At 43.6% G+C, this 17,832-nt stretch overlaps 1 protein-coding gene across 2 annotated transcripts in view; it reads left to right on the top strand.

Moving 5' to 3' along the window:
- Positions 1-17,832, top strand: part of Garem1 (GRB2 associated regulator of MAPK1 subtype 1) — a 175,085-nt gene that overhangs the window by 55,181 nt on the left and 102,072 nt on the right. For both annotated transcript variants that reach the window (XM_038330689.1, XM_038330688.1), the window contains exon 2: positions 5,096-5,236. In XM_038330689.1, the coding sequence (XP_038186617.1) occupies positions 5,096-5,236 (141 nt within the window). The remainder of the gene's footprint in view (positions 1-5,095; positions 5,237-17,832) is intronic.

The raw sequence follows: 17,832 nt of genomic DNA, 5'->3' as shown, positions 1-17,832 counted from the left end.
GTGTCCTCTGTGCCACATTCTGTGGGGTCTGGTGAGATGCCGGCCACAAAGAAGTTTCTGTTTATAGTCCTGAATATCTTTTCTCTGTGACCCCAAATTGTGTTTCTTAAACCTGACGCATGTCTGAGCTTCTCGTTTTTGTTTTTAAGACAGTCGCTAGCTATGTAGCCCATGCCGCCTTTAGAATCACTATGTAGCCCAGGCTATCCTGAAACTTAGAATCCTTCTGCCTGAAGCTTCCAGGTGCTGGAAGGAACTGACGACTGACACCATGACCCTGGCAAGACAAAAATTTATGTATATATATATATATAATTATACACATTTAAAAATTGACTTCATAGCTCTAAAATAATTTAAAATTCCAGCATAGACCATAAGCAAAGCTACAAAATTATTGTGATTTAAATCAATTAAATTTGTCTTGATATTTAGTTGGGATTAGGCTTGAGATGGAAAGACATGTAGGTGGCATTTGAGCTCTTTTTTTAAAGATCAATAGGAGAAGATCTGGGCATATAGAGGTGAGAATATAAAGAGAAGAACGAAAGTGAGGGCAGGGACCAGTTACGTTAGAGTGGAGCAAATGTTGAACAGCAAAGAGCCCTTTGGGGAGTTAAGGTGGGGCAGGGACATGCGGTTGCTTTGGTCCAAAGGATGGATGAAAACCTTTGAAGATATGTGAATAGAGCAATAGTATACTATCTTGTAATTGGTCTTCACTAGAGGAATTTTGAATAAGTGAGAAGAGGAAAAATTAAGGTGGAAGGCCCAGAAGGTTGGCTCTGTTCATTTGTCTTGGTACTGTGTTGCTAGGACCTGGAACACAGAACATAGTTAATCATCTGTCAGCGTCACTGAGTGGCTGTGTGGTGTATGACACATGGCAGGACCTGGAACATAGAACATAGTCAGTCATCTGTCAGCGTCACTGAATGGCTGTGTGGTGTGTGACACATGACCAGGACCCTTCAGAGGAAGGGAAAGTAAGCCTAGACTAAGTGCTCTACATAGAAATTAACAACTGATACCATACGCTGGAGAGCAACCTGTAGCTAAGGGAGACAGAAGGGAGCAGGCATAGGCTGAACCTTCCCTCCCCTGTAATGGCTGGTGAAGGGGAGACACTGAGAGAGGGGACAGATGGTGAAGGGGAGACACTGAGAGAGGGGACAGAGATGGTGATGGGGACACTGAGAGGGGACAGAGATGGTGAAGGGGAGACACTGAGAGAGGGGACAGAGATGGTGAAGGGGAGACACTGAGAGAGGGGACAGAGATGGTGATTTGGGAGAGTGCTTTGTACCATAAGCCAAAAGACAGAAGGATGATTATTCATTTCTACTCTCCAACTCATAAATGATTAGTTTGGATTTTGAAATTGAGCCTTATTTTAAAGCAGACTTACTTTGAATGAGGGCTGACTGAGAAGCCAAGGACAATGGCACTGGGTTTTGATCCTACTGCATGTACTGGCTTTGTGGGAGCCTAGTCTGTTTGGATGCTCACCTTCCTGGACCTGGATGGAGGGGGGAGGACCTTGGACTTCCCACAGGGCAGGGAACCCTGACTGCTCTTTGGACTGGAGAGGAAGAGAGAGGGGAAATGGGAGGAGGTGGAAATTTGTAATTAAAAAATTAATTAATTAATTAATTAAAACATTATTAATGTTATTCGAAAGTCAAATTGTACATGCAGATAATGGAGTAAATGTACACTGTTTTAAATTTCAAAAAAATATGGATATTGTAAGAGGAATATGTAGATTACTATAGAGGGGAGCAAGGTCAAAGCAAACAAATGGGGTATATACTGAAGCATCTTAGTTCAGAGTAATTTCAGGATGTTTGAATGTTTTAGAATGTAACACCGACTTCCTTTAGGCTTCCCATGACTACAGCATTGAGCTGTAAAATGTATTGCATTAGACATCGTTGTTAAGCACCAGGATAATTATATCACAAAAAAGATGTTTGCTTTGTGAATTCATTTAATTCCCTATCTTTATTAGTGACCTACCCTGAGATATTTTAAGTCATTGTTTTATTTCCAGACAAATTTCGTGAAACTTATTTTGCCTAAAGCAGGCACACAGACCACTTGTTAAAAAATAAAATAAGACATAATCTCAAAAATAGGCATTGCATTTTCCTACTTTATGGCTCTGAAATCTTCCTGACTCTTCCTAGTGTTTGCTACAGCAGCAGGAGCAGGACTGAAGACTGTGTTCCGTTTTGATTGACTTCACTGCAGTGGTTTTCGGGTACCACTTTAGAGCCCACTGTGGAATAAAATTAAAACATTCTTTATGGTACAACAATTCACTTGCTGAAAATGGCATTTTTCTTCTCTCCCTGAGTAGCAGTGTGCTTTCCCAGTTTCCCATGTTGCCCCAGGGCTTGGTTTTCTCCCTTCACCAATGCAGCTTTTGGTAATATCTCCAGATTCGTGTTCCCTGAGTGGTGGTGTTCATTCCTGGCTCCTCATGAGCCCAGTTCATCCATCACAGAAAAGCCCGGTGGCTCTGCTCTCCCCTTAACACTGCCTTCATCTCTGCTGACTTCTAGGTTTGCTCTAGACCGCGTTATCTCTTTCCATAGCGTAGATCTTGTGCTCCCTCCCACTAAATTACACGTGGGCATATTGTGAGCTTCTGAAACGACAGAACCAACTCTCCTTTATATTCCTACCAACTCCTTCATTGCCTGCTCACAGAAATAAAAAAGCAATACAAATTAAGTGGATGTAGACATCATGGCACTTGGGCACCAACATACACGTACACACACAAAATAAGTATGTAAACAAGTAAGTAAATGAAAAATAAGTTTGTTGGATAAATGAATAAAGTATATTTTGAAATTTGAAAAGCATGCAGCCTGCTCCCTCAGACATGTGACGCCTTTCTAATACTTTCAGGATCCTTTTAATAAACTGTTCCCGTTTTCCATCACACCTCTCTTAGAATTCTCTGGTGATGAAAGCATTCACTGTTCTTGGTGGCATGGCCGCCCCCTCCTCGTTGGATCCCAGGGTGTGTATTTAGTTCACTGACATGTGAGTCCCAGAGGCTCAGCAGCATTCTGGCTGTACTGGGTGAATAAATGAGTGAACTGGGAGCCCACAGTCAGCCTCTCCCTGCCTCCTGAGTTCCTGCCAGTGGTTTTCCAGATAAGGTCAGTGTGGTGGCAGAAGATAAGGAAGAAATATAGAGTCTCTTAACTAGCTACTTAACTAGCTGTACATCTCCAAGCAAACTCCTTGACTGCTCTGAAGGTCATTTCCTTCCCTGTTAAAGAACAGCATGAGGTAAAATTACAGTGTTGGATTAATATTTAGGCCAAAAAAAACAAAAGTTAGTGGCTGAAGTTCTCTGAGTCCTAACAGATCCGATTTGGTCATGGTCCCTTCCGTTTGTTGTCACCGTGTGTTCTCTGAGAAGTAGGAGTTTGTCACCAATCTTGTCTGTGAGAAACAGAGTTCCCTCCTGAGACCACAGCTGCTGGAGAGCGCAGGTCTACTGAACACACCCACTGCATGCTCCGCCTCCCTGAGGGTTGCTGTGGTAGATACTGCTTATTATCTCCTTTGGATGAAGCTTCTAGAGCTTTTCCTTCCTGCCTTCATAAGCCTGAGGAATGTGAAGGGCTGATGAGTGCCCCAGGAGATGTTATTATGAAATAGCCTAGTCCTCTCCAAGCATGAGGTGCAAGGGAGTCTGGGAGCCTCACCCCCTTCCCACCCTGCTAATGAACACTACTTCCAGGTCATTCCCATCCTCTAAATAAAGTCTTTAAATCTTTGTTTTCTATGCTCAAAGATAAAATATTCTTGCATTAAAATTGTTTCAAAGATCATCATGGTATTGGTTTAGAAGCCAGTTAGCTTATGGTTGGGGCAACTGAGCAACCATTACTGGCTTCATTAATGATAGGAAAAGTACTGAATCTTTTCTTTTTAGAGATGTCTGTAAATGTCATTTCAAAACATACAATTACATCACTAATACCTCTTAATTATTGCAGTAAAGTTACATAAAAAATGAAGAAGACTGTCTTCCCTATGAAGGAGTTAACCTTTGTAGATATTTTCATTGGGAATTTAGAATGACTAAACCAGAGTTAATAGTCTGGATTTTGACGACATCTGAAAAACATCTTTTACATTTGAAGGAGTGGATTTCCCTTGTGAAATACTTTGTCATCATTTCAGAAGGCTAAAAAGGTACTTCAGAGAGTATTTAAGTGAGAAATAATTCCATTTGAATGCTATAAAGCTTCATTATGCTTAATTGATTGGGAGGGTTGGTGGCAGGCCAGAGAACTGGTGGATGAATGTGTGGGACTTAAAAGGAGTATATGAATTTTGTGTCAAACACTCCTTCACCAGACCAAAGTTTGCTTGTGATAGTTTTGTTGTAGTGCCACAGAGCTAAGTTTTGGCACCTTCTGCTCTACATTTGAATCCCACTTTTCCACTCATTAAGCCTCTGAGTTTAGACAAATCACTTCGTATTTGGATCTTGTTTTTTCTCACCTGGGAAGGAGCAATGTCTTCTTAGTAATGTTATCTTCCATGAAATGACATAAACATCATCTGAGCAGTACCTGCTGTAGGCACTGAATGATGTTTGTCATCAAGTCCCAGCCATTTAGATATGATGATGTATGTAAATGTCATTTTGCCAAATAAATGGAAAAGGCCTGTATGGAACCTTGTGTATAATTTTCAACTTGGCATGGAAGCCCTTTTTTCTTTATATCTTTCTTTCCTCTTTTTTTTCCAACTTAAGGAATTAATATTGGGTTACAAATTGTCAATTTGTTATTAAGTAAAATCTCTGTGTGTGTGTGTGTGTGTGTGTGTGTGTGTGTGTGTGTACATGTGTGTGTGTGTTTATGGCCGGAGATCCTCCTGCCTCTGCCTCCCCAGTGCTGAGGATTGAACTTAGGTCCTAACGCTTGTGTGGCAAGTATTTTCCAGACTACGCCATCTCTCCAAACCCACGCAAGTTTCAACTAAAGAAATTTCACTGTAGGATGTGGAGTAAGCTGACATGAATTCCAACTTTCTTCTATGAAATTGTGTTTTCTAGGAGAATGCGTGGAAGGGCTGCGGGAGAATGACTACCTGCTGATCCATTCCTGCCGCCAGTGGACCACCATAACTGCTCATAGCCTGGAGGAAGGTCACTATGTCATTGGGCCAAAGATAGAGATCCCCGTACATTATGCAGGTAAGACTGGGAAAGGTGCAGAGAGAGAGGAAGAGTTGATTTTCTTAGGTCTTTGTAGCAGGAAATAGGAATATTTCTTATTATATTTCCTATATTTTTTCTGGCCTACGAACACTTACGTGTGGTTATTATTATTATTTTAATAAATGATAGTTCCATTTTGTCATAGATATTTGTAAGTAATGGAGCTGGGTGTTTATAAGGTGAAAAAAAATTTTTTTTGGTTTTTCGAGACAGGGTTTCTCTGTGGCTTTGGAGCCTGTCCTGGAACTAGCTCTTGTAGACCAGGCTGGTCTCGAACTCAGAGATCCGCCTGCCTCTGCCTCCCGAGTGCTGGGATTAAAGGCGTGCGCCACCACCGCCCGGCTATAAGGTGAAAATTTTATACATAGAACTTCTCTGTCGTCTTGGAGTCGGAGCACTATGTGAAGCCAGTCCAGGAGCTCCATATTTGTGTGTACCTGAGTAATCTAAGTACAACCTGAGCAATGCTTTTGTGAAAGACTGGGATGGAGCAACTCCACTAGGTTCCGTTTCACAAGTGAGCATAGTACTCTGGCTTTAAAAGTGTCTGTTTAGAAGGTCACATACCTGGGCACACCACTCCCCTCAAGTAGTCTGTTAGCACTGGCATGACCTCATTGCTCTACTTAAATGTGGACAATGCCCACCTTGTCAGCTTGTCACCTTACTGAAATCTCCATTTGGCTCAGGAATGTCATTGCACTTGGTTTTGATGAGTAAATTCTGTAGCGAGAATTGAACTTGTATAAATAAATAAACTTTGCTTAATAAAATTTTAGTAGGGGTAGCCTATAAATCAGTTTTTAAAAAACAAACATATTACTATTTGCTGTCTTCTGGGTTTTAAAGTTCATCAAATAAGGTTATTAACTTACCTGTTTTTCCACATTTTAAAAAGTTATTGCAGGATATTTTAATCAACTAACTATAAATTGTGCAAACCTAGACTGCTGTTCTGGTTTTGACAGACTTGTCTACAATGTTAGGCAAGTTACTTATTTGAAAATGGATTCTTGCCATATTCTAGAATAGTATCAAATGGTATTTGTTCAAACAGTGCTTAATGAATGAATACATGCTTTGGTAGCTTTTTGATTCTTAGGAGTCTTCAGTTGCTCGCTAAACTTAAAAAAAAAACTTTTCAAAAATATTATAGGAAAGAGAATTTTTGTGGCCTAAAACTTAGTCCTTTAGAATTATGTGTGGGTGGATTTTTCCATCAGGACCTCTGGCCAGCTCCCAAACAACCACACAGACTTAATATTAATTATAAATATTCAGCCAATAACTTAGACTTGTTACTAGCTAACTCTTACAACTTAAATTGATCCATATTTCTTATCTACGCTCTACCATGTAGCAGCACCTTTTCAACACGCCATGTGTTCATCTTGCGTCTCTCTCTACATCTCCTTGAGGCTCTGCCTTCTTCTTCACCACACTGTTTTTGTCTGCAAGTCCCACCTAACCTTTTCCTGCCTTCCTGTTGGCTATTCATCCCTTTATTAGACCATTGAGAGCAACAGATATTCACAGTGTGCAAAAAGATTGTTCCATGGCAGCTATACTGCTTAGTTATGAGTAGACTTTACTGGCAAAGTAGTAGGTGGCACCTGCAAAAGGTGCTGTGTTTGTGATTAGCAGCCAGGCAGCTGGGCAGAGTTTGTAGGAGCAGGGAATTTGGAAAGCCCTTGGGTTGCCCACATTCCCCTCTAAGAGTTTCCGCCCAAACAAGGTCCACTTTATTTTCAGCAGGCTCTACTCTAGTTTCTCTCTTTATAGAAAACTAGAAAATAAATTGCTGTCATGTATGTTTTTACCTATCAGTCAGCTTGCATTTAGAAGTTTCTATAAAACATGGTGTTTGGCTGCTTATCTCCATGGAGATTCCCTCCTGCCTTGTCTGAGAGTTCTGGCCTGTTTTCCCAATATTTCTACTCCAAAGAGTGGGCATTCTACTAGCTGGGTCAGTCACCTCTCTGCTTGCTGGCTACACTGGGCAGTTTCCCATTGCCTCAGTCACCCTGCCAGAGTCGGCTCCTTCAGCCAGGCAGCTTCTCCGGTAGGGAGGACCTTCCTCTGTCTCAGATCGACTCTGCTGCATGCCATATTCATTTGACTCATGCCATGACACTTCATTCAGTTGCCACTTCCTGTGCTCACATCACCTCCCTCTGCTCACCACTGGACTGTACATTCCTTAACCAATAAGATAGATGTCAAGAATTCCTTGAGCATTCTTTCTGTCAGTCTACAGTTGATTCACTTCTTCGTGGAAATGGGTATTCAGTCCAGGGATTGTAATCTTGGCTACACAGTGGAATCAAGGAGAAGGTTCTAGAAAGGAGTGATTGCTGGAGTTCTACCTGTAGAGATTCTAGTTCAGTTGTTTGCTATGGTTGCATAGGTCTAAATGGTTGTATAAGATGGGCATCAGGTTTGTCAAGGCTTTTCCATGGTTAAAAATACAATTAAAGTTAGGGAAGAGCATCCAGTATCAAATGATAAGATCCCCTCCCCCTCCAAAACCAACAACAGACACAAGTATTTTGAGCTTATGCTTTTATGTTGATAGCCATTCATCTTTCAGTGGGAAGAAAGGAATGGCATGTTCAGACACTAACTCTGGATGAGAAATGAGGACACAGGTGACAGACGGTGCCTGTAATGCCACATGTCGCAAAGATGTGGATTATCATTAATGAAATAGAACCGCTGATTCTATGCTAAATTGAGAAGTCGGGACTAACATCATACCACTTTACATTAATGAATAGGAAATAAATTAAGGAAGAGAAACCTGAAATGAGGCCAAGTGCTTTATGAGGTCATTTGCCGTTAGGCAAGAAGGACAGGTGGCTGGTGATGAGTGTCAGTCCCAGGTTTCTGAGCTGTTTCCTTTGGCTTTCTTAGAACCTGAGAAGAAGTTTGGAGGTCCAGATAAATATTATTGACCTTTTGTTTGGGTTCCACATCTTTGACACATGAAGACATTTGCATTTCAGAGTTTACAGTAAAAAAACTGGCTGGCTTTTCTTGCCTCTTGGTAGAATATTTGTTTCCTGTGTGTCTAGCCCTGCGTTGATCCTATGTGCACAACCCTGACCCTGATCTCCAGCACTACAAAGAAAAATGTTCACAAAGGCAGATGTTAGTGATTTTTCTAGTTTTTATTTCCTTCTGTCTTCTATGCTAACAGGTAAACAAGAGGTAGGTTTTTTGGTTATATTTTAAAATAGATTTATTAATTTTGGTTTAATCACTCTGCTGGTTTGGGTGGCATATTATAACTGTGTTCTTAGCTTTTCAGGCAAAGTTTCACTGTTTCCCAGGCTTATCTCAAACTCCTGGGCCCAAACCATCCTTCTCCAGCCTCAGCCTACCCAAGTGTCTGGTGTAGCACCCTGCTTATCTAAGAGTGGCATCCAGTTTGTTTCCAAGAAGAGATTTATTCGAAAGTTCAGCCCTTGGAAGAGAGAGCGTTCAAGTGCAGGGTGGGAACCAACGCTGTCACTTCATTGTTCTCGCTCTTTTGAGCCCTGGCTGTAATTAGCACAGAATCTACTTCCCCAGGCATGTATTACCATTGTATTATTAGCTTCAGGATTTCATCTAAGTTCGCAAACACCTTAGCTTAGCAGCGGTAGCACAGCCCACCAGCCTCGTGATAGCCTCGTTTGATTTCTGCCACTTGCCCACTCTCTGTACTGCTTGGACAAATTCTAGTTTCTTCATGTGCCAGTGGGATAGAGTACCTTTCTTCCCAAGAAGCCTGGAGCCTATGCAAATGGAACACCTTTCAGCCACTTAGCACCTTCTGAGCAGACATTAACCATGCTGATCACCACAGTAAGCCCAACAAAATACCTAAATTCCTTGCTCCTATTTTGGATTAATCAAAAGGTGAATTGCTTGCTTTTCTCCTCACTGAAGCAAGATGAACATCAACACCCCTTAGCGTTGTTCTGGCAACTGTGAATAGTTTGGAGCTCTCTCCTCTCTCTCTCTCTCGTCTCTCTCTCTCTCTCTCCTCTCGTCTGTTCTTTCTCTCTCTCTCTGTCTCATCGCTCTCTCTTTGTGTGTGTGTGTTGTATCTGTGTTGTCTATTTCATTTTGCCTTTTAATAGTTTTGAGAACTTCATATGAGGGCCCTGTATCTGCATCACTCCTGCCCTTCCTCCCATGGCCACCCTCCCAAATTCATGTTCCCATCTTTATTATTGTTTTGTGTACAGATGTGTGAATATCTGTGTGCATGTGTGTGCACCTTTGAGTGTTCAGCCTACTGAGTCCATTTACAATTGCTCATCTGTACAGGTGTATAGAGTTGACCTCTCAAGACTGGATGAACCTATATGGGCACTTAGTCCTGGAGTAGATTCTCCATCTCTTGGCCACCTGTAGCTCTCCACCTAGGGCCGAAGCCAATGTGGAATTTGCCCCATCCACATTGGCATGATAGCCGGTATTGTCATTATTGCTGGTCAGATTCTGGCTGTCATATAATGGGGGTTCCTGAATGCGACTTCTTCTGAACTTTGTCCCAGTGTGGCCCATTTTGGTCTCATGTTTTCATTTATTTTTATCATTCTTCCCCTGCCCAAATGTGTATTCAGACCCACAGACATGTATCTTTTTGAATATTTGGGAGTAGACAAGCACACACGCCCTAATGCTTCATTATGCATGTCTAATACAACTGCCATACAGTTGGCAGATTCAGGGCACTTGATGCTTTCCTCTGCAGCCCATATTCCAGTGCTGCCGTTAGTGGTCCTTATCGGCTTTTCCTGTTGAGGATGGCGCCAGTCCACCTAGTACATTTCATCATCAAGTATCTTCGGCTTGCTTTCATCTGGGACCGTCCCTTGGCTGTCTTGTGCTGTGTGGTGTGGACATGTTCAAAGAGTACAGACTGTCACCCTCGTGATCATTTTCCACCTGTGCACTCTGTGCAGGGTTCTGTGTATGTGACCGTGTCCTCCTCAGGAGCCACAGCAGGGAACCAGTGTGCCTATTACTAATCATACCTGTTCCGTCATCGGGTTGTCCGATTTCTTTTCTGTATCTATATCTATTTATAGATAGATAGATAGATAGATAGATAGATAGATAGATAGATAGATAGAGCCATTGCTTGTAAATTTGGAAGAGGAAGCTCCAGACCCTCTTTTCTCCTCTGCATCGTCCTGCCCCTCCACTTCATCCTGTTTGTGCAGCCGCTGGCCATGTCTGTCCAGTGCAGTGTTTGCTGTGCTGTGTTGGGAACTGGTGCTCAGTCAGTCTTCAACCCTGCTGTAAGGAAAAGCTACTTTGCTCATTTCTTTACGTGTCTACAGATTACTGTTCTTATTTACGTTAATGCTCCAATTGCTGGCCCTGTGTCTAGCATGACTGCCATCCTTTCTGGTTTAGGTCGCAGGCATTCCTTCAGTTAATATACTGCTTCAGTAGGAGAAGCAAAAGCACTGCCCCTCACTTTGTGGTCTTTGTAAATGGAGTCCCATGGGTTTGGGTGGTGGACAGCCTAGGAAGCCACATGTATCCAAGAAAGTGATGAAATTCTATGCTTTCCCCCCCTGTTTCTTTTTTTCTTTCCTTTTTTGAGACTGTGTAGCCCAGCTGGTCTCTCAGTTGAGATCCTCTCTGCCTCAGCCTGGGATTTTGGTCATGTGCCAGCAATCTGGTTCCAAACTCACATCGTTAAAAAGTCCAATTCTGAACCTTCCCTACTCTGTGTCAGATTTTCATGACATTTCTCATGTGAGAACGACTTTTCTGCAGTGTAAAAGGAGCCGAACGTTGTCCTGAAGTCTGCACTTGGACACAGCAGCCCTAAGACCCCCTTGTGCTGGCTTCTGAGATGATTCAGTGTGCTCCAGACAATAAAGACTTGCTGGAAGCAGAGCTTTTTTGGTAGCGCCGTCGGTTCTGAGAGAGAACGTTGGCAGTTAGCACTGGTGCTTTGTTAACAATGCAGGAAGAGCTGCATCGTCTTCAGAAAAGAGGTGGCCACTTCCCTACGAGTGCACTCGGACAGCATCCCAGATGAATTCATATTATATTAACCTTCCAACTTCCCCATCTCTACCTGATGAGCAACGGCTTCCTAAGGACCGTGCAACACAGAGCTCAGTGTTCTCAGCAATTCTGAACCCTCAGAACAACTGACCGTAAATTCAGGCCTGCTCTGCCACCCTGTGTGCCCACCCTTGCCCCTCGGTTCCCTGACTTACTCAACTGAACACATCTGTCCTTCAACGTTTTTAGATGCCTTCTAGCAACTGAATTCTAGCTGAGGGTTCCTAAGGATGAATGGTTTTTCATTCCGCAGTTTACATGGCTATATAACAATTGCATTTTGTCTTCACTGCGCAGTCATTAGTCCAACGGACTTAGATTATTACCTCGAAAGTTCATCACATTTGTGTGACCCCCCCACTCAGGACCTTAAATCTATTTAGTATTCATAGTTTGACATCTGAGTTCTTTAAATCGAATCTAAACTTAGGATCACATAAAGTCCTGGCTCTGTCACACAACTGAAATTGTGTTTGTCATCCAAGCTCAAGTCCCCAGGTAATGGACATTTTCCAGAGACTGTGTTGTAGAGACTGTCATAGATCTAACTTTTTGTTTGTGGTGGTGGTGTTTTGTTTTGTTTTGATTCTTTGAGACAGGGTCTCTCTACATAGCCTTGGCTGTCAATGAACTCACTATGTAGACCAAGCTGGCTTCAGTCTCACGAGCTTTCTCTTCCTCCCGAGTGCTGGGATTAAAGGCATATGTCACCACACCTGGTCTATAGATCTAAACTTTCTAAATGCCTCTGCTCATGACCTTTGAAGCCAAGATTTTTCTTGCTCAACGTCTCAAGAAAAAGCAAAATAAAACTATCAACTTGGCATGGTAGCCCATGTTTATAACTCAACATGTTTGTAACATGTTGTAACATGTTTGTAACACAAGGGAGGGTGAGTAGGAAGGTCACGAGTTTTAGGCCAACTTGGTCATATATAGCAACTTCCAGGTCAGCCTGAACTGCATAGTAAAACCATTTCTAAACACCAGCAACAGCCAAAATAGATAAAAACATACTAAGACATAACTTTAAGAAACCAAAGAGGGCCAGGCTCACACCATTAATCCCAGCACTTGGGAGGCAGAGGCAGGGAGATCTTTGTGAATTTGAGGCCAGCCCTTATCTACACAGTGAATTCCAGGATAGCCATAGAGAAACTTGTCTCAAAAAACAAAGCAAAACAAAAACAAACATAAAAAACAACCCCCCCTCCAAAAAAGAGGTAAGCCTAGCTCTGGAGGGTAGGCCTGTCATCCCAGCTACTCATGGAGTGAAGGCAGAAATAGGAATATTACAAACAGGCCAGTCTGGGTACAGACAGAGGTTCAAGACCAGCCTGGGCTACTTAGTAAGACCCTATCTCAAAGTACAAAGTAAATAGAAGGCTGAGGATATGGCTTCAGTAGTGGAGCACTTGTTTAGCATATGTGAGGCCATAGCTTTCAATCCCCATTGTAGACAGGAAAGGAGAAGAGCAGAGGGAGGGAAAGGAAAGGGAATGGAGAAACGGATGGGAATGTGAGATGCCTGTGTGTCCGTGCTCCGCCACATTGGCAGGTAGTGCAATTCTGAGTGTGTTTCATGAGAATTAAATCACTCCATGAACCGCTTGCTGTCATCATGATGACCAGATTGCTCCTGGGAGGTAAGCGTCTGAGATAAACTCCTGCCACGTTAGCTTCTATTTTTAAATTCCCACCTTCCTGCAAATCTGGTCACTCTCTAAGAAGCCAGGATGATCTCAGTGTCTTCTCTCGGAGCTGCTCCCTGTGTAGAAATGAGGGATGCTTGCACACACGTTCGGTAGACTTGCTTATGCAGTCTGCATAGCCCCTCCTCTGCAAAGCACCTGAGTTTACATGGCAGTGCCTGCTTTTAAAGATGTGGACATTTACAGTGTCTATCTCATGACAGAATTATAATAGTGGTGCGATCTAATATAACCTTGAATCATAATTACTGAACAAAAAGGAAATGTCGAAACAAACAATTCCATTCTCCTGAGCTACAACGTTAATTAGCATGAATCACCAGTTTATAAAAGTGTCTGCTAGTGCAGAGCCACATTTACACTCGCTCTGCTCGAGGGGAACTCTGTGATGAAAAACTGGAAAAAAGCAACTTTCCTTTGAAAGTCCTGAGGAGTGACATTTTAGGCCAAGGAACATTTAATCCCAGCCAGGCTGGCCATTAATAATTATTAGACATCAAACAAGTGAGCAGCATCCATGATTGAATTGCTCGGCCATGGTAAATAGGAAACTTCCGTTAGTTCTTGTTGTTCCCTAGACCTTGTATTGCTTCACGCGACTTTCACAACAGAGCCCGCTAAGGTCTCTTCTCTCATTTCTTTGCATTTTGCAAATATGCAAATGAGATCCTGGACTGTTAAGTCTCTGGTGATGTCACACGGCCAATAGATGACTTGAAGCTGGGATACATAGCTCCATGGTTTCTCTTACTGTAACTACTTGGGAAGTTCTAGAAGACACTTTCGGTGTGGACGGGCCATCTATCCATCCTAGACCTGTTATAACTAGCTAGTATGTTGGCTTACTTAGGGCTCAGCCCATGCTCTGATCCAGGGATAAGTCAGTAGATGGAGTCAGTTTCTACTTTTTCACTGTGCATACCAGCAGCCATCTCCCTTCTCTGAGTGGTTACCAAGGAGAGCTTCCAGGATGCCAAGGCCTGTGGAGTGGACTCTTGCTAGGCTTTGAGTCCCAGTCATTGCTGGAGAAAGATCTGCTGTGTACCAAACGAGGAAACAGGTGGTCCTCACCAGGGTATTCTCGGGACTGAAACTGGGAAGGCTAACTGGTAATGGAGTTAGCACCAGTGGGCCCTGAAGACAGCAAGTAAGGACCGGTGTTTTCATCAAGACTTTGTATTAAAGGGAAACGAGAGGACATAGGAATGAAAACTCTTACTGTTTCATTTTCAGTGAATACTGCAATCTGAAGACTCTACTGGGCCAAATGGAGTAATTCAAGAGAGGGAAAGGAAAAAAAAAAACCTAATGTAATTTCCAGGTGTTTGGGAAATTGTCCAGCAGGAAGTGATCTATTCCTCTCACCTCAGAGTCATGCTGACAAGCTTAACAAAAGGCAGGTTGACAAAGGAAAAGCTAGCAAGGTTTGCTTTCTCTAGTTTTACACAGCCCCATAGCCTTCAAAGCGAAGACGCAAAGGCCACGGGGACTGTGCGCTCTTGTGGCTGCATTCAGGGTGCGTGTGACTGTCCTGAAGGGCAGGCACTGAGAGGGGGACCCTGCAAAGGGTGTCTGTTTCAGCTCTTGGCATTTCTGGGTGGCCTGTCCGCTACCCAGGAGAACAAGGGTCGTACAAGCCAGTGTCACATGAGGTAGAGGACCATGGCAGCTCCCACACAGAAGCAAAGGTGTGAGAAAGCCTAGAGTTGCTTCTAGGGCTTCCATGTGGCTTTGGAGAAGAGGGGTTTTAGGACCTTTCCTTGGGAAAAGTGCAATATTTCTTTTCTGAAGGAAAACAGGTTGGAGAGAAAAAAGTGGCAAGCAAGGTTAATAAAAACATCTTCTTGAGCACGCCAAGCCCACCCCACTGGTAATGCCTCCTCACATGCTCCCACGCATTCTCCTTATTTCTGGTCAGAGAGAGGTTCACACTCAGCTCAAAGCAAGAATGCAAACATTAATGTAAAAATCTACTTTCCTGAAATATAAATTGAAGATTGCCACCAATCATTGATACAGCTTCAGCATGGCTCATCCACTTTGATTGCTTCAATACTAACCCAGGGCGTACTGGGGGTGGGGCCCGGCTTCAGTGCCTGCTCCTCAACAGCAGTCATCAGACCCAAGGAAATTGATGTTTCACTGGTTTTGTTAGCTGTGCCGTTGCTGTCCTGATTATAATAGGAATTGTCCTTATTTTTGTAACCATAGTGCTATTAAAAATAATATAAATGTGATTTTAATATAGGCACACAATTTTTTTATTAGAAGATATGGGAAGAAACTATGATCCAATACATTCATAGTTATTTGGGCATCATATGATGTGCCTTTCCTTGATGGTTCTATAAATACTAATATAATACCTTTAATACAAGCTGTAGAATCACTTGGTTGCTATTTCCCAATTTCAGATTATTAATCTTATACACCTTGTAAGGTTGTATACTTATCTACATACAGAAACTCTCTGATCAAAAGAATTCACTTCGAAGCCAAAGCAGAAGTGGTATGTGGGAGTCAGGACAGGGGTGGCATGTGAGGTTCAGAATAAAGGTAGCATATGGGTTTCAGTACATGGGTGGTGGTGTGTGGGGGCTCAGGACAGGTTGGCACAATGGGGTTTACAACAGAAATGGTATGTGGGGCTCAGGACAGGGATGGCATGTGGGGCTCAGGACAGGTGGCACATGGGGTTTATGACAGAGATGGAATGTGGGGCTCACGACAAGGGTGGCATGCACATAGTACATGGGTACACATGGGGTTTAGAACATGGGTCTTGTGTGAGATTCAGAACAGGAATAACATGGAGTTCAGGACAGGTGTGGCATCCACATGAGGTTCAGAACAGGGGTGCACACACATGGGGTTCAGAGCAGGGATGGCATGCACAGGGGATTTGGAACAGGATGGGATGTGTAGTTCAGAACAGGGGTGCATACACATAGGGTTCAGAACAGGATGGCATGCACAGGGGTTCAGAATAGGGGTGTACACTCATGGGGTCAGAGCAGGATGGCATGCACAGGGGGTTCAGAACAGGGGTGCACATACATGGGGTTACAAGAGCAGGATGGCATGCACAGGGGTTCAGAACAGGGGGTGCACACTCATGGAGTTCAGAGCAGGATGGCATGCACAGGGGTTCAGAACAGGTGGGATGTGTAGTTCAGAACAGGGTGCACACTCATGGGGTTCAGAGCAGGATGGCATGCAGCAGGGGTTCGAACTGGAGTACATGTGGAGGCTCAGAACTCCTAGGGCTGGCTGCTCTTTGACATCCTCTACTTATATCTCCGGTATTCCGTGAAAAACTGGTGCTGGAAGGGGGCTGAGGCGAGTTCTGGGCTAATGTAACCTGTGAGATAATGTGATCAATATGGTGGAAAGTTTGAAGAGGCCGCCTGTGACCACGCTGTTAATGGAGTGTTTATAGCTCGGGTGGGAACATGCGCATCTCACTTCGTAATTTGATTTCCACGTTGGATTTGTACCTCTGGTCTTTTCAAAGGTTCCCTTTTAACTCTTAGGAACAAATTTGTGCTTTTTCTCTTTGTGGAAAACAGACCTTCCAAACCAATTACACTGCTAGTAAAACTTTTTGAAGTCACTTGGCACCGTTTCTTGGGATTAGAATCTGACTTTATGACTCACTACCCGGGGAAGTGGAGTGCTGGCTTTCTCTGCAGGCTGACCCTTCTGGTAGCTGTCAATAGACACAGAGCAACAATGAACCAAGCTTAGCATGCACACTGCTGCCATGTGATGCAAGAGGAGAGATGATTCAGACACTAGCATGCTAGTTTTCAGTAGGTGTGTGTGACGCAGTGCCTCCTCCAGCTCGTCAGAACTGGTTGACAGAACATCCTGGGGTCTGACCCTCAGAGTGACTCAAGCCAATGGGATTGTAAGGCAAGCAAAACAGAGTTTTTATCTTCGAACATTAAAAGTCGTTGTCAGGAAATGATACACAGTAGGACGTAGGCATGTGAACTGTTCTTGTCCTTCAGCCAAGAGTTTCCATCTTTGGTAACGACTGGTACTTCTGGTAGTCCTTCACACCACTTCACCATCTCAGCCTTCTGTTTGAACCAGACCCCTTGTGTGTGAATTCCAGTCCTGTCCACCCTGGCTTTCCTCCTTGCTCCCAACAGTCCTGCATGCCTCATCTTCTTAGTGTCACTTAGGGTCACTTCCTCAGTCCCAGAACAAGTCATCCGGTTATGTCACCTGCTCCAGAGACCTTCCTCTCCTTCTCATGGAGTGTTCTCTGTGAATGTCAGGTTCTTTTTGCTCTCTTTGTCCTGATTGCTGGCCAGCTTTTCCCAGTGTTCTCTCCCATGTGACTACAACCATCGTCTAGCGCTGACTCTCAGGTCCCCCAAAGCTGACATTGCTCTTATGGGTGTTGTTGACCTGCTGTCTTCTTTCTTCTTTTCCTTGTGTAGAAGACTCACACATCTCAGCCACTTTCTGACTGCAGTCCTTCCTCAAATTCTGCTGTCCTTAAGCACCTCCTCCCTGTCCCCACACACACCAGGGGGCCATCTTCTTCCCTTCTCTTCAAAGTCCCTGCAGCAGTTTGTACCCAGGACTTCTGAGAAGCAGAGTTAGTATCTGTGGTCCGTAGGATGGGGGCGGGGGCAGGGATCTTTGTAGGTGTGTTAAGAGTACATGCAAGGGTTTGGGCTCCAGGTATATCAACAGGAGGTGCGGAAACCCCAGGCTGGGGAGCTGTTGGAATTAGCTGTTAGGATTAGAAGGTGATGGGGAACA

The sequence above is a fragment of the Arvicola amphibius genome, chromosome 5 (genome assembly GCF_903992535.2).
Source record: "Arvicola amphibius chromosome 5, mArvAmp1.2, whole genome shotgun sequence".
NCBI lineage: Eukaryota > Metazoa > Chordata > Mammalia > Rodentia > Cricetidae > Arvicola > Arvicola amphibius.
Note: the sequence above shows the minus strand (reverse complement) of the source record. Positions and strands in the feature narration are given on the sequence as shown.